The sequence below is a fragment of the Dendrobates tinctorius genome, unplaced genomic scaffold (genome assembly GCF_039654945.1).
Source record: "Dendrobates tinctorius isolate UK_male_01 unplaced genomic scaffold, ASM3965494v1 ptg000029l, whole genome shotgun sequence".
NCBI lineage: Eukaryota > Metazoa > Chordata > Amphibia > Anura > Dendrobatidae > Dendrobates > Dendrobates tinctorius.
Genome location: NW_027361697.1, coordinates 7,895,659 through 7,920,187, shown reverse-complemented (window position 1 = coordinate 7,920,187; position 24,529 = coordinate 7,895,659). Strand labels below are relative to the sequence as shown.

Sequence of the window (24,529 nt, the reverse complement as noted above, 5' to 3'; positions counted from 1 at the left end):
CGCCAACGTTTGCTGGTCGGAGGTCAATACCCTGTCGAGAAAAGCTGACTGCGCTTCAGATGCGCACAGGACGATATGTTACAGATAGTTTGCCATTGTTCTGGGCAGCATGATGTGCTGCCGAGAAAGACAATCTCTTTAGACAAACCAAAAGATCATTTTGCTCATTCATCGGTTGACCGGCAACCTGTTTACACTGCGTGATCATCATGAAACGAGCAGAACCCCGCAGTGTAGCAGAGTAACCCGTAACCCATCACACCCCATAAGATATTCTCTATAACAGAAACATCCCAGTACACAGCGGCAGAAACCAGACCATCACCAATGCCTCGTATGTAAAAGAAATCATTTATTTCATCACTGGAGCGCGGTTCTAAAAATTCACAGACTGAAATCAGACAAAAATAATACATGAAATGGAAGTGGACAGACGTCTCGGAGACGTATAACAGGAATAACTCCCCACAGGCTTAGCCATCGTACGCCCGTCATGGCATTTCCACTCCATATTCTACGCATTACACATACACAGGACAATGAGAAAAATATAAAAAATACTGCAGTATTAGGTAAAGTCGGACACTTTACCTGTAGTGGGTTTCTCGATAGTGCTAAATCAGCGGCCATTACATAGTATCAGGCTGGCTACATTGTAATTCAAGTCATTCAGTGCATTTGAGTTGGTGCAAATGGATTCGGACAACCTGGACCGGCTGCCACGAAAGTAATCTGTGGCTGCTGGACAGAAGCCCTGAGAACCACCTCTTACCCGACAGCAACCATGCACCTTCTGATGATTAGTCAGCCTGGTACAACATCACAAGTGTCACACCGCGATGATGAAGTGGCGGCAGGCCAGATAATCATAAGAAGCGCCGCAGATGCCGGCACGTAAGACTATTCTCGCGGCTCCCGTACAGATTACTAGCATGGCCGATTGGGTCCTGTGACTCGATTCACGCCAACTCTGATTAGATCTGGCCATGTATAGGCAATATATGCTTTTACCAGGGAGAAGTGCGCTCTATTCTTTACACTGCAATAGACTGGAGAAAGAGCAATCATTCAGGAGGTTTCACACAGGCAATCCCCCCCCCCCCCCCGCCAGGTCAGCTCATCACCCTGGCAAATGATGACCGCAAAAGGCAACTCCTAAAACGAATCCACTTCGTATCGACAGCCAGACATCCCTCCTAATCTTCCTCTTAGTGTCAGATCGATTCAATATTAAATAAATAATTAAAAAATATAAATGCAGAAAACTAGGATTCCGGTGCATCAATCTCAATAGCAGAAATGAGAGCTCAAAAAAAACAAACACAAAAAATACATAAGATTAGACAAAGGATGGCGCTCTTGTGCAGATACAATTCCCGACGTTTGGAATTTGTTTAGTGTTTGGTCGAAAAAAAACGAGGATCATTACGACACATAAAAAAGGTACAAAGCAACAGGAACAGGTCGCGTTCAGTAAAACAAAGAGACACAAGGCAGGCTACAGACAGAGGCTCCAGACAAAAGACCACGGAGCGGAGAGAGGGCTTCAGCGGACACAAAGGGCCTGCCCGTCACGAAGAAGGCAGGTTCAGTAGTATCCGCACTGGTCTCAATAATACAGTCATTGTTCACACCACTAATATCCAGAAAACGTCTTAAAAGTATCCTCTGGATGCAAACGGGTCCTGTAGTAATCTTATCTCAGCAGCTAAAAATGATGCATTGCGGAGCAGAGGTAAGGAACCTTCAAAAAGCCGCAGCGGCTTTATCAGATGATCAGACGTAGAATGATTCTGGAAGTGTTATAGAACCTCCTACACAATCTCGCAAACATCAACCCATGGAGCTCCATGCTGTCAGCGGTAAACATCTCATGGCGAGATCCTCCCGGAGACGGGAGCGGGTCCTGTAATTTATTCCAGAGTCCTAGAAATAAACCAGTTACTAAGCAGATTTCCGAGCAGCGCCAGCACTTCCCATATGATTTAAGGCTTCCACCTTAAAAAAAAACAAAAAAAAAACAAAAGCTGCTACGCACGGGGTCCGTGGCCTCCAGTCTGCGTCAGATCCGTGCAGCATGTAAGCTGCGGTATGGCTCGCTCGGAAGAGAGAATGAGGCAGATGTGGGACACATAAAACACTGCAACAGTAATCCAGCGTGTAAACTGCGGGGAACCTCGTAGTAGAGCGCTGTGGTGCATGCTCCAAAACACCCGGGCACCAGAATGGTCAGAACAGGGTGTAGATGAGGTCTTGGCTCGCAGCTGAAATGTCTTATACATCACAAACTGCCCACTTGTCACGGCAATGCCACTTCACACGGGAAAACATCCTTGTTTATTGGGAAATAAGTTATTTGTCAGACGTCCCATGGAAAACGAGACCTCATGTCACAGTGTAAAAAACAGGATCAGCACCACCAGGAGCAGAGTGAGGAGCACAATAATGGCACACCACTGTCGCCGATCTACAGGGAGGAACACAACCTGGTTATTAGCGATCTAGCACAGACATATTCTGTAGCGTTTTATACACCATGTAATCTGTCACATCAATCACATTCCCGGTTATAAGCCTTACATTATCTAGAGTTGGCGGAAATAGATTTGCAGGACCCGGTCTATCACCACGACGGTGATCTGTGCCCACTAGGGTGACCGGATCTCATATGGGGGGGAAAAAATGTCAGAATCTTGTTCGTCTGGACCCCACAAAACGATTCCCCTTTCCAGATATTGAGAGAGCCAAAATTTGAGCTCGATCAAACGACGTTAACCCGTGCCGCTCGTCGCTCAAAGTTTGAAAAAATCCAAATTGAGGTATTTTAAGATTTAGATATTTTGCATAGTCTTAGACTATACAGAATGTGACAGCAACATTGCAGAAATAGCCCTGACCAAATTTTCGAACCATTTGTGGTATTTGAATGCAGAGTTGGTGGGATTATCGTTTTTTGATCCCACCATTACAGACAATGAAAAGTTGTTAATGGCTAATAAATTGCTCAGTAGCACAGATGAACCATCAGAGCACGCTAACCTACATGAGTTGATAATTTTACATAGTTATCCTATCTATTCTAGAGCTTTTGTTAAAGTAGTTTTTGAAAGGTCAGAATATAATGCTCGGCATTTGCTTACAACTTGCAGGACATATTGCTTTTGTTCTTCATCTTTTGTCAGAAGGTCGTTAAAGTCGGTTACTTCCTACCCCTTTTAATTTTTCTTTCCTAACTTTTGGGTTTACAACCCTAGCGTGCTCTGATGGTTCATCTGTGCTACTGAGCAATTTATTAGCAATTAACAACTTTTCATTGTCTGTAATGGTGGGATCAAAAAACGATAATCCCACCAACTCTGCATTCAAATACCACAAATGGTTCGAAAATTTGGTCAGGGCTATTTCTGCAATGTTGTTGTCACATTCTTTATAGTCTAACAGACTATGCAAAATACCTAAATCTTAAAATACCTCAATTTGGATTTTTTCAAACTTTGAGCGACGAGCGACACGGGTTAACGTCGTTTGATCGAGCTCAAATTTTGGCTCTCTCAATATCTGGAAAGGGGAATCGTTTTGTGGGGTCCAGACGGACAAAATTCCGACATCGATTTTTTGCGGTCACCCTAGTGCCCACTGTATCCACACGAGAGCCACGAGAACCACTCTTATCTCCTGGCATCCCTACTTTTCTTTTGATTAGCCGGTCTGCCCCGCCACGCCAGCTGATCAAAAATAGAGCAGCGTGATCGATGGATTTGGTCATGCAAATTGATTTGATCTGCACCAATTCTAGTTTTATCTATACAAATGATCCATCACAAGGGCAGACCGGCAGGCACTGCCTCTGCCAACGGGGGCGCACATGTCAGAGGTATAATTTTCAGCGACTGTGAGGCCCAAGAGAGAAGAAGAAGCCCTCTTAAGGCTTCGTATAGAGCCAAGTGTTACCAATGCACCTGAATGCTGGGATCTACCACATATCCAAGCCCTTTCCACTTCCTGCCGACTTCAACTCAAAAATATTTCACGAATCCGTTCATTCCTCAACCAAGAATCTGCAAAAACCCTAGTCCATGCCCTCATCATCTCTCGCCTTGACTACTGCAAACTCCTGCTCTGTGGCCTCCCCTCAAACACTCTCGCACCCCTCCAATCCATTCTAAACTCTGCTGCCCGACTAATCCACCTGTCCCCCTGCTATTCCCTGGCTTCTCCCCTCTGTCAATCCCTTCACTGGCTCCCCATTACCCAAAGACTCCAGTTCAAAACCCTAACCATGACATACAAAGCCATCCACAACCTGTCTCCTCCATAAATCTGTGACCTCGTCTCCCGGTACTTTCCTGCACGCAACCTCCGATCCTCACAAGATCTCCTTCTGTACTCCCCTCTTATCTCCTCTTCCCACAATCGCATACAAGATTTCTCTCGCGCATCACCCCTACTCTGGAACTCTCTACCACAACACATCAGACTCTCACCTACCATCGAAACCTTCAAAAAGAGCCTGAAGACCCACCTCTTCCGACAAGCCTACAACCTGCAGTAACCACCGACCGACCAAACCGCTGCACGACCAGCTCTACCCTCGCCTACTGTATTCTCACCCATCCCTTGTAGATTGTGAGCCTTCGCGGGCAGGGTCCTCTCTCCTCCTGTACCAGTTATGACTTGTATTGTTAACATTATTGTACTTGTTTTTATTATGTATACCCCTCCTCACATGTAAAGCGCCATGGAATAAATGGCGCTATAACAATAAATAATAATAATAATAATAATAATAATAATAATCAGCCACCATTAGCAGTGGACCCCATTTTTGGATGGATCACCGGACCCCTCTGCACTTGCCCTGTACACTCAATTTGTAAATGGTGGAACACAATGATGCCTGGTGCACAGGAACCCATTCTCAGTCTTGAAGATGAAACTACTATATCCGCCGTTCACACCCGGGACTTACACGCTCAAAATAATCGCCATGAACTGCATCCAAGAGATTTCATGAAACGACTGCATCATTTCCAACAACGGCAGAAAGATACAAAGAGAAGCCAAGAGAGGATCCGCTCATCCGCTTGGCACTTTGTCTTTTTTTTTTTTTACCGTGTTTCAAGCCAGATCAACCCCGTCACAATCCTGCGGCAGATGGCATCCCTACTCACCGCTGGTCATGTGAGACACCTTCGCCAGCTTCTTCAGAACGTTATCCATGCGAGACTGTGCCGAGTCTAATTCGTGGGAGAAGTCATCAAGCATCCTACACGGAAATAAAGAATCAGGAACCGGATCAATGTTCTGTTTTGTTAATGGATTAACAACATTGCATCTGCGTGTCCATCACTGAGGCCAGAAATCTACTTTATATTAAAGGTGGCTGTCTCACATCAGATATTTATGGGGTAGATGTAAATGTCTATTAGATGCGGGTTCCATCTACTTCAAGAGAACGTCCCACTACCTAAGTGATAAGTCCAGGTGCGGCTACACTGCCTTCAATAGCTGGAGAACATGCCGTAATCAGTGAATTTAGTGTTTTTCATTCAGTCTCATTAGCCCCCCTCACGCCGTCTGCCTGTACTAATATGTGACTCACTAACACCAGGAGCTTCAGGACATGGGTTTCCAAAGCCGAGCAGATGCATGCAGACTTACACCACCAAGCACAATGCCAAGCATCAGAGTGAGTGGTGTAAAGCTGCCACCATTGGACTCTGGAGCAGTGGGAACATGAACGCTACTGCCACCTGTAGGGTAGAGTTCTAGTCCTCTTCCACGCTGTAGAGGATATCTGCATGCTTAAATACCCAAAGGCACATTGCATGACCTAAAAGGCTCCTTACGCAGACTTGGCATTCTCAACAAGAAGAAACCTTTCTCCATAGACCCACTGTCAAGACACCTCACATCCAACCAACCAGTTATGCTTTGCACCAATGAGGGACAAGCTCCCAGAAACATGTGTTTACAAATAATGATTCTGCTTTGGCTTCTTATCCCAAATCATGAAGCAGGGCTCATTAAAGGGCTTATTCTGACTTGTCAGATTGCTACTTCCTATAGATGGCACTAGCGTTCTAGTCGTCTTCCTCAATGAAGAGGTAACGTTGAGGGATCGAGCTGCTTTCTCCGGCGTCTGATGGTTGGGTCTGGGTTTGGTGAATACCAGGAGATCGTTACCTGCCTGACTGTATTGTGCCAGCTGGTAAGTTTAGTGGAGGAGGGAAGATACGACGGGATTATTTTTCAGGGTCAGCCTCTTAATTCCAGTAAAGGAAAATCTTAATGCTTCAGCACAAGACATTTTGGACAATTGAAGCTTCTATCTGTGCGAGAACAGTTTGGGGAAGGCCCGCTCCTGTTCCCCATGACTGTGCTCCATGCACAAGGTCCATAAAGACATTGTTGGGGGAATTTGATGAAACAACATGGCCGCACAGAGCCCGGACCTCAGATTGAACACTTTTTGGATGATCTAGAATAGAGAAGGTGAGCACGACCTCCTCTAACATCAATGTCTGACCTCACAAATGCTCTTCTGGATGAATCGAAAAAAAAAATCCCGCAGACATTTCCAAGTTATCGTAGAAAACCTTCCCAGAAGAGAGGAAGCTGTTATGGCTGCAAAGGGAGCGGCTCCATAGCAACGTCTATGGATGTAGGATGGCAGGACAGTCTAAGTGTAATGTGGAGGGGGCACAGACACTGAACGGTGAGAAGTATCTATGGGCTGGAAGACAATGGCTGAGAAACCAGAATGACGATGCCAGAAATGTCACACAGCTGTGACAGACAATGTGATGATGTACGGACCTCTGCTGCGGATATAACGTAGGTCAGGACTGTGTGTAACCAGGTACAACAAGGCTGTAACCAGGTACAACAAGGCTGTAACCATGTAGGAGATGAGAGAGCGAGCATAATCTGGAAGCAGAGCTGTCCTCCATAGACCGCCCGCGCCACAAGCTCCGCCGTCATATGTGACCTATGCAAACACTAACAGAGGTCCTGCCCCATTACACGGGATTCTGTTTACACATGAGCTACCCTCACCTCCTCATACAGGTAAGCGTGCACCCAAGCACCCCCCTCACCTCATCATACAGGTGAACGTACACCCAAGCACCCCCCTCACCTCCTCATACAGGTGAGTGTGCACCCAAACACCTCCCTCACCTCATCATACAGGTAAGCGTGCACCCAAGCACCCCCCTCACCTCCTCATACAGGTGAGTGTGCACCCAAACACCTCCCTCACCTCCTCATACAGGCAAGCGTGCACCCAAGAACCCCCCCTCACCTCCTCATACAGGTAAGCGTGCACCCAAGCACCCCCCTCACCTCCTCATACAGGTAAGTGTGCACCCAAGCACCCCCCCTCACCTCCTCATACAGGTGAGTGTGCACCCAAACACCTCCCTCACCTCATCATACAGGTAAGCGTGCACCCAAGCACCCCCCTCACCTCCTCATACAGGTGAGCGTACACCCAAACACCCCCCTCACCTCCTCATACAGGTGAGCGTGCACCAAAGCACCCCCCTCACCTCCTCATACAGGTGAGTGTGCACCCAAACACCTCCCTCACCTCATCATACAGGTAAGCGTGCACCCAAGCACCCCCCTCACCTCCTCATACAGGTGAGCGTACACCCAAGCACCCCCCTCACCTCCTCATACAGGTGAGTGTGCACCCAAACACCTCCCTCACCTCATCATACAGGTAAGCGTGCACCCAAGCACCCCCCTCACCTCCTCATACAGGTGAGCGTACACCCAAGCACCCCCCTCACCTCCTCATACAGGTGAGCGTACACCCAAGCACCCCCCTCACCTTTTCATACAGGTGAGTGTGCACCCAAGCACCTCCTCATACAGGTGAGTGTGAACCCAAGCAACCCCCTCACCTCCTCATACAGGTGAGTGTGCACCCAAACACCTCCCTCACCTCATCATACAGGTGAGCATGCTCCCCAATACCCCCCTCACCTCCTCATACAGGTGAGCATGCTCCCCAATACCCCCCTCATACACGTGAGCGTGCTCCCTAATACCCCCTCACCTCCTCATACAGGTGAGCGTGCACCCAAGCACCCCCCTCACCTCCTCATACAAGTGAGCATGCTCCCCAATACCCCCCTCACCTCCTCATACAGGTGAGCATGCTCCCCAATACCCCCCTCACCTCCTCATACACGTGAGCGTGCTCCCTAATACCCCCTCACCTCCTCATACAGGTGAGCGTGCACCCAAGCACCCCCCTCACACAGGTGAGCATGCTCCCCAATACCCCCCTCACCTCCTCATACACGTGAGCGTGCACCCAAGCACCCCCCTCACCTCCTCATACAGGTGAGCATGCTCCCCAATACCCCCTCACCTCCTCATACACGTGAGCGTGCTCCCTAATACCCCCTCACCTCCTCATACAGGTGAGCGTGCACCCAAGCACCCCCCTCACCTCCTCATACAGGTGAGCATGCTCCCCAATACCCCCCTCACCTCCTCATACACGTGAGCGTGCACCCAAGCACCCCCCTCACCTCCTCATACAGGTGAGCGTGCTCCCCAATACCCCCCTCACCTCCTCATACACGTGAGCGTGCACCCAAGCACCCCCCTCACCTCCTCATACAGGTGAGCATGCTCCCCAATACCCCCTCACCTCCTCATACACGTGAGCGTGCACCCAAGCACCCCCCTCACCTCCTCATACAGGTGAGCGTGCACCCAAGCACCCCCCTCACCTCCTCATACATGTGAGCGCGCACACAAACACCCTACACACCTCGTGCATACACAAACACACGCCTCTATCACACATGCACGCACCCTCCTTACCCACGCACTCACATACACGCTGCCATTGCCTTCTTGTCGGTGACACATGAGCAGTCAGTGGCATAACGACACCATCACAGCACAACCAAGAGCTCCCGAGGCCTCGGTATAAGATAAACTTTCCTGCCTGGGTGAGAAGATGACACCAAAGAGTCAATGCCCCTTTTCCAAGATGAAAGGAAGGATCACAAGGGAGGTTTACTGCCGACTTCCTGACAGATGGAGGTCACAACTGAACAGACATTTCCTTAAAAGCTTTTGTGTGGAGGGACATGAGCAGAAGTAGAAAGCCCACGTCTTCCTGGGCTTAGGCCGCCTACGGCTGGGGACGGATAGGAACACCGACATATTCCGCAGCACTTTACATGTAAATGCTCCAGTATGTATGAGCCAAACCCACCACACAATTTGTATAGGGGGACTCCTCCTCCACAGATGATCGGGTGATGTGAACTCACACCCCACTCCTGCCGGATGCGTCTGGCAGTGGTTGATGGTGCCCCAATACCCTGCATGTAAGTAAACCATACCTGCCGTTTTCGGCGGATTTCACTTACCATCCAATGTGCATGGGAGCCACCCGTATAGTGAACACTCGTGTATGGGGGAGTTCGCTCGTCCAGCTGAATAAGGTATATGTGCACCCCAACATTTCGGATTACCTTCGTGACAACAGGAGGTTTCATCCAGCTGTAACCCGTACAGTACTAATATAATTAATAAAATATGTGGCCTGCTCCATATGGTCCCTATCTATCCCGTGCTCTGCACACCATTCTGTGCTGGGGCGGTATCTTGAGGCATTCGTTGGGTGCAATTAATTTGGAAATCCATATCCCAATGACACTCACACCGCCTGCTCGTCCAGCTCGTTGCCGATGCGTTGCGACATGTTCTTCAGCACGCCAATGCTGCCCGATACCAGCTCCAGCTCTTCGTCCTGTTGCTCCATGATCATCTAAAAGAGGGGGAAGAGGTAACAATTTACAAGCGCTGGATTTGTAGACTATCCAGATATCAAATTCAGTCCCAGAAGTGTTGGAGAAAATGAAGCTGTCAATGTGCCGAGCCGCTGCAGTCTGCCAGCGGTGGTCTTACGCCCCCGTCCTCACACCATACCTGCTGCTGCGTCACCTGTCCGTCAAGAAACTGATTGTTGGCCGACTGGATCTCCTGGTCCAGACCTTTGTATTTGTCCGGTTCAGACTTCCAGCCTTGTCTCGTCCCTTCTCCGAGGAGCGCCTGAAGAAGGATCACAAAATGAAGCCACAATTAGACATTTCTATATAAAACTCACAGCTAATTACCTGGAAGTTTCCGCACAAAATATTTCTCATTAGCGAACGGGAAATTGCGCCGATGTTCTTGCAGAGGATCAGGTCCGAGGAAGTGTATAAATTATTCTCATGCGCTGAAGACTACAAATATCCAGCAAAAGTAACAGACCAGTAGTAGTAGTCTACATCCCCTGCGACTAGCCATGGAAGAAAATAACAGAAGTTGCCTCAGCATCTCAGTTCCAGAAAACGATAAATTGCAGCCTATTTATAAAAAAACAAAAAACAAAATAACAGCACTTTACTCACCCTCCCTGGGTCCGGCGGTCTCTGCCACTGCTCTTGGTGTCTGTCATTATTTGCAGTACCGACGTCACATTGTGACTCATGCAGTCAACTCGAGCAAAGCCGATAAGCTCGGGAACCGGCTGCAGTGCTGTAGACGCGACGTCAGCGCTGCAAAGCATAACACTGGAAGCAGTGATGGACCTGGGGAGGGTGAGTGAGTTAAGTTTGTTTGTTTTTTGTTTTTTAAACAAAGGGGTCTTAAAGGAACTAAAAAAAAAACCTTTAATGTCTGTGGCCAGTTTTTTTTGGATATAAACTTTACAGACTCCATTGCTTCAGATGAAGTAGTATTTTTCAAGAGGGCGTCTGCGGGCACATGAGTCTGTACATGATGTCATTCATGGACAAGTAGGTAAATCCCATCTCTCCTTCAATGTAAAGTGAGGGTGGTCTATTGGCAAATTGACTGTCAGCATGGAGGACGGATCGCGCTGCTGACTGGGTCCTTTTTTCCAGCCCAGTGATTACTCTTTCAAGTGTGAGATTCCCATTACCAGGAAAGCTGGAAAATGCTCAAAACGCCATCATGTAAGACTTATGGTGTCTCAGCGGTGAACACCTGGGGGGATGACGTCTGTAAGGGGGGCTAGGCGAGGGTCCTCAACTCTCCTTCCAATTAAATTCCAAGACAGTTATTGATTTCCTATGAAACTGGCGCTAGTGTACAGGAGTAGACTGACCAGCGTCGGGGATGGTGGGGATTACATCCAGTGTACAGCGCTGCAGAACAGGTCAGAGCTATATATGTCATCAGAACAATTTCTGGATTGACAGACTGCTAGAGAACCGTACGGCAGAGGGTGCGCACAGACTTTGGCTACGACTCGCGCTCTTCACACTGCAACATTGCAGTGAAAGGGGTCGCCTCCAAAACAAAAAATCCAAATTTTGCCATGTTGCCTAGAGGAAGGGATCCATCAGGTATTGAGGACATGCCGCCTACAGATGTTTTGGAGATTGGTGGAGTAACGTATTTTCACTACTAGATGACTCACGGAGAGAAACGTGTAACCTGAGAGCGCGGGGAGTGACACTGCGCTCGCTCCACACCACAACCTCTTCCAATTCACCAAGGAGACCAGTGCGTCATTAAACAAACAGCAGACGGAAAAATCCCCCGCCTCTCACCTGACGGCTCTTTTTTTCTGCGAGGGCCTGAGCAGATGGAGTGGTCATCTGATCCTTCATTTCCTAGACGTGAGCACATGTGAGAAGAAAAGAAAAAAAAAAAAGTGAAAAACCATATCAACTGAAATCTAAATACGGTCAGAAAAATTGAGAAATTTCTGCCCTTAAGGCTCAGGGGGTCACATGACTAAATTCTCTCATTCCAGACACTCGGGTCGTCGATTGTGCAAAGAACACTGTGGTCAGAGTTTGATCCGATTCTCTCAGATGAGAAGATGAAGAATAAAAAAAAAAAAAAAGTCTCCATCTTCTCTATTCTTTCAGTGCACAAAAATCGGATTGCAATCAGATGTCATCCAAGTGCAGCCTGATGGTTTCCATGGACATGGGTGATCTGATTCTAGGATGCAAATCGGGAACGCTACAATTTTCTCTCCGGATTGAGTAAAAAGTCAGACGTGCCTGGCTCCATAGACTAACATTGGTCTGCGTGATGCGTCAGTGAGAAAGAGGAGTTTAATTTCGTTCATCTGTCAGATAATAGGTTCAACAGCATGTGCTACAGCTTAAGGGGGCATGAAGAATCAAACAACAATGAAATTGTAGTGCTGCAATACAACGACGCATCTAAATATCTGGTATAGTAGCTCAGCCTAATGTCTGAGCTGCAATACTCAATGCAGCCTATGGAGAAAAGGGGCGCCATTTGGCATACAAAAAAAAGTTAATTTCAGACAACCCCTTGAATATTAGGACCATGCTTTCTATATTACTGCAAATAACATTAGGTATACTTTTATGAGACATTGTAGAAGCAACCATGATCTTGAAAATTGCACTAGATGATATACAGTCGCCACGAAGGAAAGAAATAGAAGCGCGTCTCTCCAGAACATCTTACACTAGAGATAAAGCAGAAAATACATGCGAGCTGCAGATATGCGCGGACCCCGACGTCCTCCTGCGATTCCCCACCTTGACACACTGCCGCGTGTCGCTGATAAAAGCTTTCCTCTGCCTCATCTCTGCAGGATCCAGGCTGAACTTGCGAGGATTGGCCTCTACAATACGTGACCGGAGTTAAGGAACGGAACAAATGGCAATCACGGCAATGTCATCCCCAAAGCAAGGACACGTCAGCAGCCGAGGCTCCGAACGTACGTCGCAGCCTCTATACCTTCTCCAAGACCAATACTAGGGAAATACTCACAGTATTGTAATCAAGGATGTGGGTACATGTTTGCCGCTGAGGCAGGAGTTGGACGGAGCGCCACCGGTTGACATAACGTCTCGCACCCGTCTCCCCTACTAATAATTGCATGTTATAATCCTAATCTCTAGACTTTAGTATCAGGGCTGAAACATTTATAACAATTCTCCAACTGTGAAGGATATTAATGGTCTCATCAAGATCTTCCAGATCCCACTCAATGCTCCGCAGGTTGTTGCGCAGCTCATTGGTGGTCCAGTCCAGCTCTTCTCGAGTCACAATGGAGGGATCCTGGAGAAGATCAGTCCACCTCTGAAATAAGCCCTGGGCCGTGTTCACAGCTTTCTGCACTTCCCTAAAGAGAGAAAAAAGAAAAGTCAGTTTCTGTATCAGCCTCACATGATCCGACCCAACACGATGGAGCGTCGCCGATGTTTCATGAATAGTTCGATTCGCCGACTCCTCGCGGTTATTATGATGCCGCCTTGCAGAATATGGTCGCGGGGCGACTTGGCAAGATCATGCAGACTTTTGCACCTTGCAAGGACTCCATTCACATAGGTAGCTGTGGCATGCCCCATCCTTGGCCGCACAATGTGTCACAGTGTAGCACCAACCTTAACAATTAGCATCCCCATCCAGCATCTGTCCAGGTTCAAGAATCACCCAGAACTTAAAAGTCTCAAACTTTTGGTTTGGCTCCTGGTTATAGGGGGACAGCTGGTAAAAGTAAATCCTATCATTATAGAGGAACTCCAGGCCTTATGGGAGCAGAGCGATAAGAGCCTCCAGGATAGGCGGGCATCTTACACTGCAGAGGACATATGCAGGAACCCGCTGAAACGGATCAGACCCATCACTGTGAAGCCCACCAGACATGAGAAGACTGTGGGATGAACGCTGGCAATCATGGCCGTCTCTCCTATACAGATGGGAGCTCTTCCGGCGGAAGATTTTTCAGATTTGTGGTTCTGTTAAAACATACCCTACCAAAAATCACATAGCGATGCCAAAGGGTTCTGCCAATCTACTGGACCGGAAGAGACCCAACCCTACGGCCAACCAGTGGCCAGATGACGGTAGGTCAGGACATCATCATCTGTAGTCCGGTGAAGACCGTCAGCAGTAGAGGAAGGAGCCGATCCCAGCGTGAGCATGGCCACTTTTCTTTTAGTCACAAGGCTCGCCACTTTTTAATAATGGCCGGAGAAACGTTCCAGGGTGGGCTTCCAGAGGTGGTCTCCCATCACAGGCTTCACCAGTGTCATCAGCCCCGGGGCATGTCACAAGTCATGTCACAAGATTTGGCCTCCAGATTTCTGGAGAGCATACGTGAATCCAAGGATTTATCAACACGGCAGGATTATAGGTGCGGACCGCAGCCTTTCTTCACCCTTGTGACCTATGATCTTCTCACATGCATCCATGACACATCAGAAGATCATTTTCATTACACTTTTACCTTAAAGGGGTTCTCTGGCTTCGAAAGCCCATTTCCAGGTGTCGTATTAGACGTCACGTGGATTTCTACAAGCGTCATTCACATAAAGGAGACATTTCTCCAACAAAATCTGGTGCACGTGAACAGATCCTTCAAGACGACCACAGAGGTGAAAAATACTGAACACAGTACACAAGTGTGAATGAAGCCTGACGCAGGAATTACATCACTAAAGCGCTGCAGAATATGTAGGCGCTATACAAAGGGGACGTGTCCAAACATGTAGGCGCTATATAATGGGGCGTGTCCACATGTGTAGGCGCTATATAAAGGGGACGGGTCCACACGTGTAGGCGCTATATAAAGGGGACGGGTCCTCACGTGGAGGCGCTATATAAAGGGGACGGGTCCACACGTGTTGGTGCTATATAAAGGGGACGGGTCCTCACGTGGAGGCGCTATATAAAGGGGACGAGTCCACACGTGTAGGCGCTATATAAAGGGGACGAGTCCACACGTGTAGGCGCTATATAAAGGTGATGGGTCCACACGTGTTGGTGCTATATAAAGAGGACGGGTCCACACGTGTAGGCGCTATATAAAGGGGACGAGTCCACACGTGTAGGCGCTATATAAAGGGGACGGGTCCTCACGTGGAGGCGCTATATAAAGGTGATGGGTCCACACGTGGTGGTGCTATATAAAGGGGCGTGTCCACATGTGTAGGCGCTATATAAAGGGGACGGGTCCACACGTGTAGGCGCTATATAAAGGGGACGGGTCCACACGTGTAGGCGCTATATAAAGGGGACGGGTCCTCACGTGTAGGCGCTATATAAAGGGGACGGGTCCTCACGTGGAGGCGCTATATAAAGGGGACGGGTCCTCACGTGGAGGCGCTATATAAAGGGGACGGGTCCTCACGTGGAGGCGCTATATAAAGGGGACGGGTCCTCACGTGGAGGCGCTATATAAAGGGGACGGGTCCACACGTGGAGGCGCTATATAAAGGGGACGGGTCCACACGTGTAGGCGCTATATAAAGGGGATGGGTCCACACATGTAGGCGCTATATAGAGGGGACGGGTACACACGTGTAGGCGCTATATAAAGGGGAAGGGTCCTCACGTGTAGGCGCTATATAAAGGGGAAGGGTCCACACGTGTAGGCGATATATAAAGGGGACGGGTCCTCACGTGTAGGCGCTATATAAAGGGGAAGGGTCTACACGTGTAGGCGATATATAAAGGGGACGGGTCCTCACGTGGAGGCGCTATATAGAGGGGAAGGGTCCACACGTGGAGGCGCTATATAGAGGGGACGGGTCCTCACGTGGAGGCGCTATATAGAGGGGACGGGTACACACATGTAGGTGCTATATAAAGGGGAAGGGTCCTCACGTGTAGGCGCTATATAAAGGGGACGGGTCCACACGTGTAGGCGATATATAGAGGGGACGGGTACACACGTGCAGGCGCTATATAAAGGGGACGGGTCCTCACGTGGAGGCGCTATATAGAGGGGAAGGGTCCTCACGTGTAGGCGCTATATAAAGGGGACGGGTCCTCACGTGGAGGCGCTATATAAAGGGGACGGGTCCTCACGTGGAGGCGCTATATAAAGGGGACAGGTCCACACGTGGAGGCGATATATAGAGGGGACGTGTCCACACGTGTAGGCGCTATATAAAGGGGACGGGTCCACACGTGTAGGCGATATATAGAGGGGACGGGTACACACGTGCAGGCGCTATATAAAGGGGACGGGTCCTCACGTGGAGGCGCTATATAAAGGGGAAGGGTCCTCACGTGTAGGCGCTATATAAAGGGGACGGGTCCTCACGTGGAGGCGCTATATAAAGGGGAAGGGTCCTCACGTGTAGGCGCTATATAAAGGGGACAGGTCCACACGTGTAGGCGATATATAGAGGGGACGTGTCCACACGTGTAGGCGCTATATAAAGGGGACGGGTCCACACGTGTAGGCGATATATATAGGGGACGTGTCCACACGTGTAGGCGATATATAGAGGGGACGGGTCCTCACGTGTAGGCGATATATAGAGGGGACGTATCCACACGTGTAGGCGATATATAGAGGGAACGGGTACACACGTGGAGGCGCTATATAAAGGGGACGGGTCCTCACGTGTAGGCGATATATAGAGGGGACGGGTCCACACGTGTAGGCGATATATAGAGGGGACGGGTCCACACGTGTAGGCGATATATAGAGGGGACGGGTCCTCACGTGGAGGCGATATATAGAGGGGACGGGTACACACGTGTAGGTGCTATATAGAGGGGACGGGTACACACGTGGAGGCGATATATAGAGGGGACGGGTCCTCACGTGGAGGCGATATATAGAGGGGACGGGTCCACACGTGGAGGCGATATATAGAGGGGACGGGTACACACGTGTAGGTGCTATATAAAGGGGACGGGTCCTCACGTGTAGGCGCTATATAAAGGGGACGGGTCCACACGTGTAGGCGATATATAGAGGGGACGGGTCCACACGTGTAGGCGATATATAGAGGGGACGGGTCCTCACGTGTAGGCGATATATAGAGGGGACGGGTCCACACGTGGAGGCGCTATATAAAGGGGACGGGTCCACACGTGTAGGTGCTATATAAAGGGGACGGGTCCTCACGTGTAGGCGATATATAGAGGGGACGTGTCCACACGTGTAGGCGATATATAGAGGGGACGGGTCCACACGTGGAGGCGATATATAGAGGGGACGGGTACACACGTGTAGGTGCTATATAAAGGGGACGGGTCCTCACGTGTAGGCGCTATATAAAGGGGACGGGTCCACACGTGTAGGCGCTATATAAAGGGGACTTCTCTGTGCACAAAAAATCTGCAGCATTTCTGCCCTGTGTGAACATATCCTAAAGGTAAATCCACCCGCGACTGATCAGCTGTGGCGTTTCCACTAAGGATTTGCCGACGCCGGGATTTCTGCGGTGGATTTGCACTTTGCTCTGGACGACACTGAGGATTTCTCCTTTTCAGCTGCTGTTTATGGGAGCAAAACATGCACCAGAAAAATCACTGTGACCCCTCAGCATAATCCTCGGCCCCCAGACACAATACACGTACATCATATCTAATGAGGAGGTGGATATGGGGGTTATGGGGGGTTCTGGCCCCGGTACAACTTCTATTGTAAATAAAGGGACATTTCCTCATTAAATTACATAATAACCAATATAATCAGCTCAGAGAGGCTATGATTGTATGATGGACGGTGCAGAGCTGTGGGGAGACCGTGCTGTGCGGGGGAGGGGGGGGGGAGACCGTGCTGTGCGGGGGAGGGGGGGGGAGACCGTGCTGAGCGGGGGGGGGGAGACCGTGCTGAGCGGGGGGGGGGGGGAGACCGTGCTGTGCGGGGGGGGGGGGAGACCGTGCTGTGCGGGGGGGGGGGGGGGGAGACCGTGCTGTGCGGGGGGGGAGACCGTGCTGTGCGGGGGGGGGGGGGGAGACCGTGCTGAGCGGGGGGGGGGGAGGAGACCGTGCTGTGCGGGGGGGGGGGGGAGACCGTGCTGTGCGGGGGGGGGGGGGGAGACCGTGCTGTGCGGGGGGGGGGGGGGAGACCGTGCTGTGCGGGGTGGGGGGGGGGGGGAGACCGTGCTGTGCGGGGTGGGGGGGGGGGGGGGAGACCGTGCTGTGCGGGGGGGGGGGGGGGGAGACCGTACTGTGCGGGGGGGGGGGGGAGACCGTGCTGTGCGGGGGGGGGGAGACCGTGCTGTGCGGGGGGGGGGGGGAGACCGTGCTGGGCGGGGGGAGGGGGGAGACCGTGCTGGGCGGGGGGAGGGGGGAGACCGTGCTGGGCAGGGGGAGGGGGGAGACCGTGCTGGGCAGGGGGAGGGGGGAGACCGTGCTGGGCAGGGGGAGGGGGGGGGAGACCGTGCTGGGCGGGGGGAGGGGGGGGGAGACCGTGCTGGGCGGGGGGAGGGGGGGGGAGACCGTGCTGGGCGGGGGGAGGGGGGGGGGAGACCGTGCTGGGCGGGGGGAGGGGGGGGGGAGACCGTGCTGGGCGGGGGGAGGGGGGGGAGACCGTGCTTTGAGACCGTGCTGGGCGGGGGGAGGGGGGGGGAGACCGTGCTGGGCGGGAGACCGTGCTGGGCGGGGGGGGAGACCGTGCTGTGCGGGGGGGGGGGAGACCGTGCTGTGCGGGGGGGGGGGGAGACCGTGCTGTGCGGGGGGGGGGGGGGGGGGGGGAGACCGTGCTGTGCGGGGGGGGGGGAGACCGTGCTGTGCGGGGGGGGGGGGGGGGAGACCGTGCCGTGCGGGGGGGGGGGGGGGGAGACCGTGCTGTGCGGGGGGGGGGGGGGGAGACCGTGCTGTGCGGGGGGGGGGGGAGACCGTGCTGTGCGGGGGGGGGGAGACCGTGCTGTGCGGGGGGGGGGGGGGGGGAGACCGTGCTGTGCGGGGGGGGGGGGGGGAGACCGTGCTGTGCGGGGGGGGGGGGGAGACCGTGCTGTGCGGGGGGGGGAGACCGTGCTGTGCGGGGGGGGGGAGACCGTGCTGTGCGGGGGGGGGGAGACCGCGCTGTGCGGGGGGGGGGGGGGGACCGTGCTGTGCGGGGGGGGGGGGGGGAGACCGTGCTGTGCGGGGGGGGGGGGGGAGACCGTGCTGTGCGGGGGGGGGGGGGGGGAGACCGTGCTGTGCGGGGGGGGGGGGACCGTGCTGTGCGGGGGGGGGGGGGGACCGTGCTGTGCGGGGTGGGGGGGAGACCGTGCTGTGGCTCCTCGGTGGCACCTGTAGCACAGCTCTGCTCTCCATCACCCCCCGCCGCGGCCGCACACACAGGCACTCACCCCTTCACGACGAAAAACGGATCCTCCATAGACATGATGGCGGAGGCCGTCTGCTCCGCTCCGGTGTCCGCTTCTATTATCCCCGGGCTCCTGTCTTTGGCCTCCCCGCTCTTCCCCTCACACCGCTGGAAACAGAGGACCGTGGACGGGCCGCCCCGGATGTCGTCACTTACAGCCCCAGAACCCAACAGCGGCCGGGAGAGAAGACGGAGAAGGGTGTGCGCACGGACCAGCGGTTACCTATCCACCGCTGTGTACAGATATATGCACCCGTATACCGGCTGTGTACAGATATATGCACCCGTATACCGGCTGTGTACAGATATATGCTCCCGTATACCGGCTGTGTACAGATATATGCACCCGTATACCGGCTGTGTACAGATATATGCACCCGTATACCGGCTGTGTACAGATATTTGCACCCGTATACCGGCTGTGTACAGATATATGCTCCCGTATACCGGCTGTGTACAGATATATGCACCCGTATACCGGCTGTGTACAGATATATGCACCCGTATACCGGCTGTGTACAGATATATGCACCCGTATACCGGCTGTGTACAGATATATGCACCCGTATACCGGCTGTGTACAGATATATGCACCCGTATACCGGCTGTGTACAGATATATGCACCCGTATACCGGCTGTGTACAGATATATGCTCCCGTATACCGGCTGTGTACAGATATATGCACCCGTATCCCGGCTGTGTACAGATATTTGCACCCGTATACCGGCTGTGTACAGATATATGCACCCGTATACCGGCTGTGTACAGATATATGCACCCGTATACCGGCTGTGTACAGATATATGCACCCGTATACCGGCTGTGTACAGATATATGCACCCGTATACCGGCTGTGTACAGATATATGCTCCCGTATACCGGCTGTGTACAGATATATGCACCCGTATACCGGCTGTGTACAGATATATGCACCCGTATACCGGCTGTGTACAGATATATGCTCCCGTATACCGGCTGTGTACAGATATATGCACCCGTATACCGGCTGTGTACAGATATATGCACCCGTATACCGGCTGTGTACAGATATTTGCACCCGTATACCGGCTGTGTACAGATATATGCACCCGTATACCGGCTGTGTACAGATATATGCACCCGTATACCGGCTGTGTACAGATATATGCTCCCGTATACCGGCTGTGTACAGATATATGCACCCGTATACCGGCTGTGTACAGATATATGCACCCGTATGCCGGCTGTGTACAGATATATGCTCCCGTATACCGGCTGTGTACAGATATATGCACCCGTATACCGGCTGTGTACAGATATATGCACCCGTATACCGGCTGTGTACAGATATTTGCACCCGTATACCGGCTGTGTACAGATATATGCACCCGTATACCGGCTGTGTACAGATATATGCACCCGTATACCGGCTGTGTACAGATATATGCTCCCGTATACCGGCTGTGTACAGATATATGCACCCGTATACCGGCTGTGTACAGATATATGCACCCGTATACCGGCTGTGTACAGATATATGCACCCGTATCCCGGCTGTGTACAGATATATGCACCCGTATACCGGCTGTGTACAGATATATGCACCCGTATACCGGCTGTGTACAGATATATGCACCCGTATACCGGCTGTGTACAGATATATGCACCCGTATACCGGCTGTGTACAGATATATGCACCCGTATACCGGCTGTGTACAGATATATGCACCCGTATACCGGCTGTGTACAGATATATGCTCCCGTATACCGGCTGTGTACAGATATATGCACCCGTATACCGGCTGTGTACAGATATATGCACCCGTATACCGGCTGTGTACAGATATTTGCACCCGTATACCGGCTGTGTACAGATATATGCACCCGTATACCGGCTGTGTACAGATATATGCACCCGTATACCGGCTGTGTACAGATATATGCTCCCGTATACCGGCTGTGTACAGATATATGCACCCGTATACCGGCTGTGTACAGATATATGCACCCGTATGCCGGCTGTGTACAGATATATGCTCCCGTATGCCGGCTGTGTACAGATATATGCACCCGTATGCCGGCTGTGTACAGATATATGCACCCGTATACCGGCTGTGTACAGATATTTGCACCCGTATACCGGCTGTGTACAGATATATGCACCCGTATACCGGCTGTGTACAGATATATGCACCCGTATACCGGCTGTGTACAGATATATGCTCCCGTATACCGGCTGTGTACAGATATATGCACCCGTATACCGGCTGTGTACAGATATATGCACCCGTATACCGGCTGTGTACAGATATATGCACCCGTATCCCGGCTGTGTACAGATATATGCACCCGTATACCGGCTGTGTACAGATATATGCACCCGTATACCGGCTGTGTACAGATATATGCTCCCGTATACCGGCTGTGTACAGATATATGCACCCGTATACCGGCTGTGTACAGATATATGCTCCCGTATACCGGCTGTGTACAGATATATGCTCCCGTATACCGGCTGTGTACAGATATATGCACCCGTATCCCGGCTGTGTACAGATATATGCACCCGTATACCGGCTGTGTACAGATATATGCTCCCGTATACCGGCTGTGTACAGATATATGCACCCGTATACCGACTGTGTACAGATATATGCTCCCGTATACCGGCTGTGTACAGATATATGCACCCGTATACCGGCTGTGTACAGATATATGCACCCGTATACCGGCTGTGTACAGATATATGCACCCGTATACCGGCTGTGTACAGATATATGCTCCCGTATACCGGCTGTGTACAGATATATGCTCCCGTATACCGGCTGTGTACAGATATATGCACCCGTATACCGGCTGTGTACAGATATATGCACCCGTATGCCGGCTGTGTACAGATATATGCACCCGTATGCCGGCTGTGTACAGATATATGCACCCGTATGCCGGCTGTGTACAGATATATGCACCCGTATCCGGCTGTGTACAGATATATGCACCCGTATACCGGCTGTGTACAGATATATGCTCCCGTATACCGGCTGTGTACAGATATATGCTCCCGTATACCGGCTGTGTACAGATATATGCTCCCGTATACCGGCTGTGTACAGATATATGCTCTCGTATACCGGCTGTGTACAGATATATGCTCCCGTATACCGGCTGTGTACAGATATATGCACCCGTATACCGGCTGTGTACAGATATATGCACCCGTATGCCGGCTGTGTACAGATATATGCACCCGTATACCGGCTGTGTACAGATATATGCACCCGTATACCGGCTGTGTACAGATATATGCACCCGTATACCGGCTGTGTACAGATATATGCTCCCGTATACCGGCTGTGTACAGATATATGCACCCGTATACCGGCTGTGTACAGATATATGCTCCCGTATACCGGCTGTGTACAGATATATGCACCCGTATGCCGGCTGTGTACAGATATATGCTCCCGTATGCCGGCTGTGTACAGATATATGCACCCGTATGCCGGCTGTGTACAGATATATGCACCCGTATACCGGCTGTGTACAGATATATGCACCCGTATGCCGGCTGTGTACAGATATATGCTCCCGTATACCGGCTGTGTACAGATATATGCTCCCGTATACCGGCTGTGTACAGATATATGCACCCGTATACCGGCTGTGTACAGATATATGCTCCCGTATACCGGCTGTGTACAGATATATGCACCCGTATGCCGGCTGTGTACAGATATATGCTCCCGTATACCGGCTGTGTACAGATATATGCACCCGTATACCGGCTGTGTACAGATATATGCTCCCGTATACCGGCTGTGTACAGATATATGCACCCGTATGCCGGCTGTGTACAGATATATGCTCCCGTATACCGGCTGTGTACAGATATATGCACCCGTATACCGACTGTGTACAGATATATGCTCCCGTATACCGGCTGTGTACAGATATATGCACCCGTATACCGGCTGTGTACAGATATATGCTCCCGTATACCGGCTGTGTACAGATATATGCACCCGTATACCGGCTGTGTACAGATATATGCTCCCGTATACCGGCTGTGTACAGATATATGCACCCGTATGCCGGCTGTGTACAGATATATGCTCCCGTATACCGGCTGTGTACAGATATATGCACCCGTATACCGGCTGTGTACAGATATATGCACCCGTATACCGGCTGTGTACAGATATATGCACCCGTATACCGGCTGTGTACAGATATATGCACCCGTATACCGGCTGTGTACAGATATATGCACCCGTATACCGGCTGTGTACAGATATATGCTCCCGTATACCGGCTGTGTACAGATATATGCACCCGTATACCAGCTGTGTACAGATATATGCACCCGTATACCGGCTGTGTACAGATATATGCTCCCGTATACCGGCTGTGTACAGATATATGCACCCGTATGCCGGCTGTGTACAGATATATGCTCCCGTATACCGGCTGTGTACAGATATATGCACCCGTATACCGGCTGTGTACATAGAATCATAGAATCGTAGAGTTGGAAGGGACCTCCTGGGCCATCTGGTCCAACCCCCTGCTCAAAGCAGGATTCGCTAAATCATCCCAGTCAGATGTCTGTCCAGCCTCTGTTTGAAGACTTCCATTGAAGGAGAACTCACCACTTCTCGTGGCAGCCTGTTCCACTCATTGATCACTCTAACTGTCAAAAAGTTTTTTCTAATATCTAATCTGTGTCTCTTCCCATTCAGTTTCATCCCATTGCTTCTAGTCTTTCCTTGTGCAAATGAGAATAAAGTTGATCCTTCTACAATGTGACAGCCCTTTAGATATTTGTAGACAGCTATTAAGTCTCCTCTCAGTCTTCTCTTTTGCAAACTAAACATTCCCAAATCCTGCAACCTTTCCTCATAAGACAGGGTTTGCAGACCGGTCACCATTCTGGTCGCTCTTTTCTGAACTTGCTCCAGTTTGTTGATGTCTTTTTTAAAATGTGGTGCCCAAAACTGGACACAATATTCCAGATGAGGTCTGACCAAAGAGGAATAGAGGGAAATAATGACTTCACGTGATCTAGACTGTATGCTTCTGTTAATACATCCTAGAATTGCATTTGCCTTTTTTGCTGCTGCATCACACTGTTGACTCATATTCAGTCTGTGATCTATTAGTATACCCAAGTCTTTTTCACATGTGCTGTCACTTAGCCCTATTCCTCCCATTCTATATATGCTTTTTTCATTTTTATTGCCCAGATGTAGTACTTTGCATTTCTCCCTGTTAAAAACCATTCTGTTAGTTGCTGCCCACTTCTCCAGTTTATTTAAATCTTTTTGAATCCTCTCTCTCTCTTCTCTAGTATTAGCTATCCCTCCTAGCTTTGTGTCATCAGCAAATTTAATCAGTTTACCCTCAATTCCTTCATCTAAATCGTTGATAAAGATGTTGAACAATACAG

The 24,529-nt window shown here is 50.8% G+C and overlaps 1 protein-coding gene across 1 annotated transcript; it reads right to left on the bottom strand.

The window, feature by feature from the left end:
• Positions 1 to 332: 332 nt before the first annotated feature.
• On the bottom strand, positions 333 to 19,340 carry STX6 (syntaxin 6). The gene is made up of 8 exons (XM_073571347.1): positions 19,086 to 19,340; positions 12,996 to 13,165; positions 12,576 to 12,670; positions 11,601 to 11,663; positions 9,967 to 10,089; positions 9,699 to 9,805; positions 5,172 to 5,266; positions 333 to 2,467 (listed from the first exon to the last, which is right to left on the bottom strand). Exons 1-8 carry the CDS (start codon positions 19,118 to 19,120, stop codon positions 2,391 to 2,393), a joined length of 765 nt encoding a protein of 254 aa, XP_073427448.1. The 5' UTR covers positions 19,121 to 19,340; the 3' UTR covers positions 333 to 2,390.
• Positions 19,341 to 24,529: the final 5,189 nt, after the last annotated feature.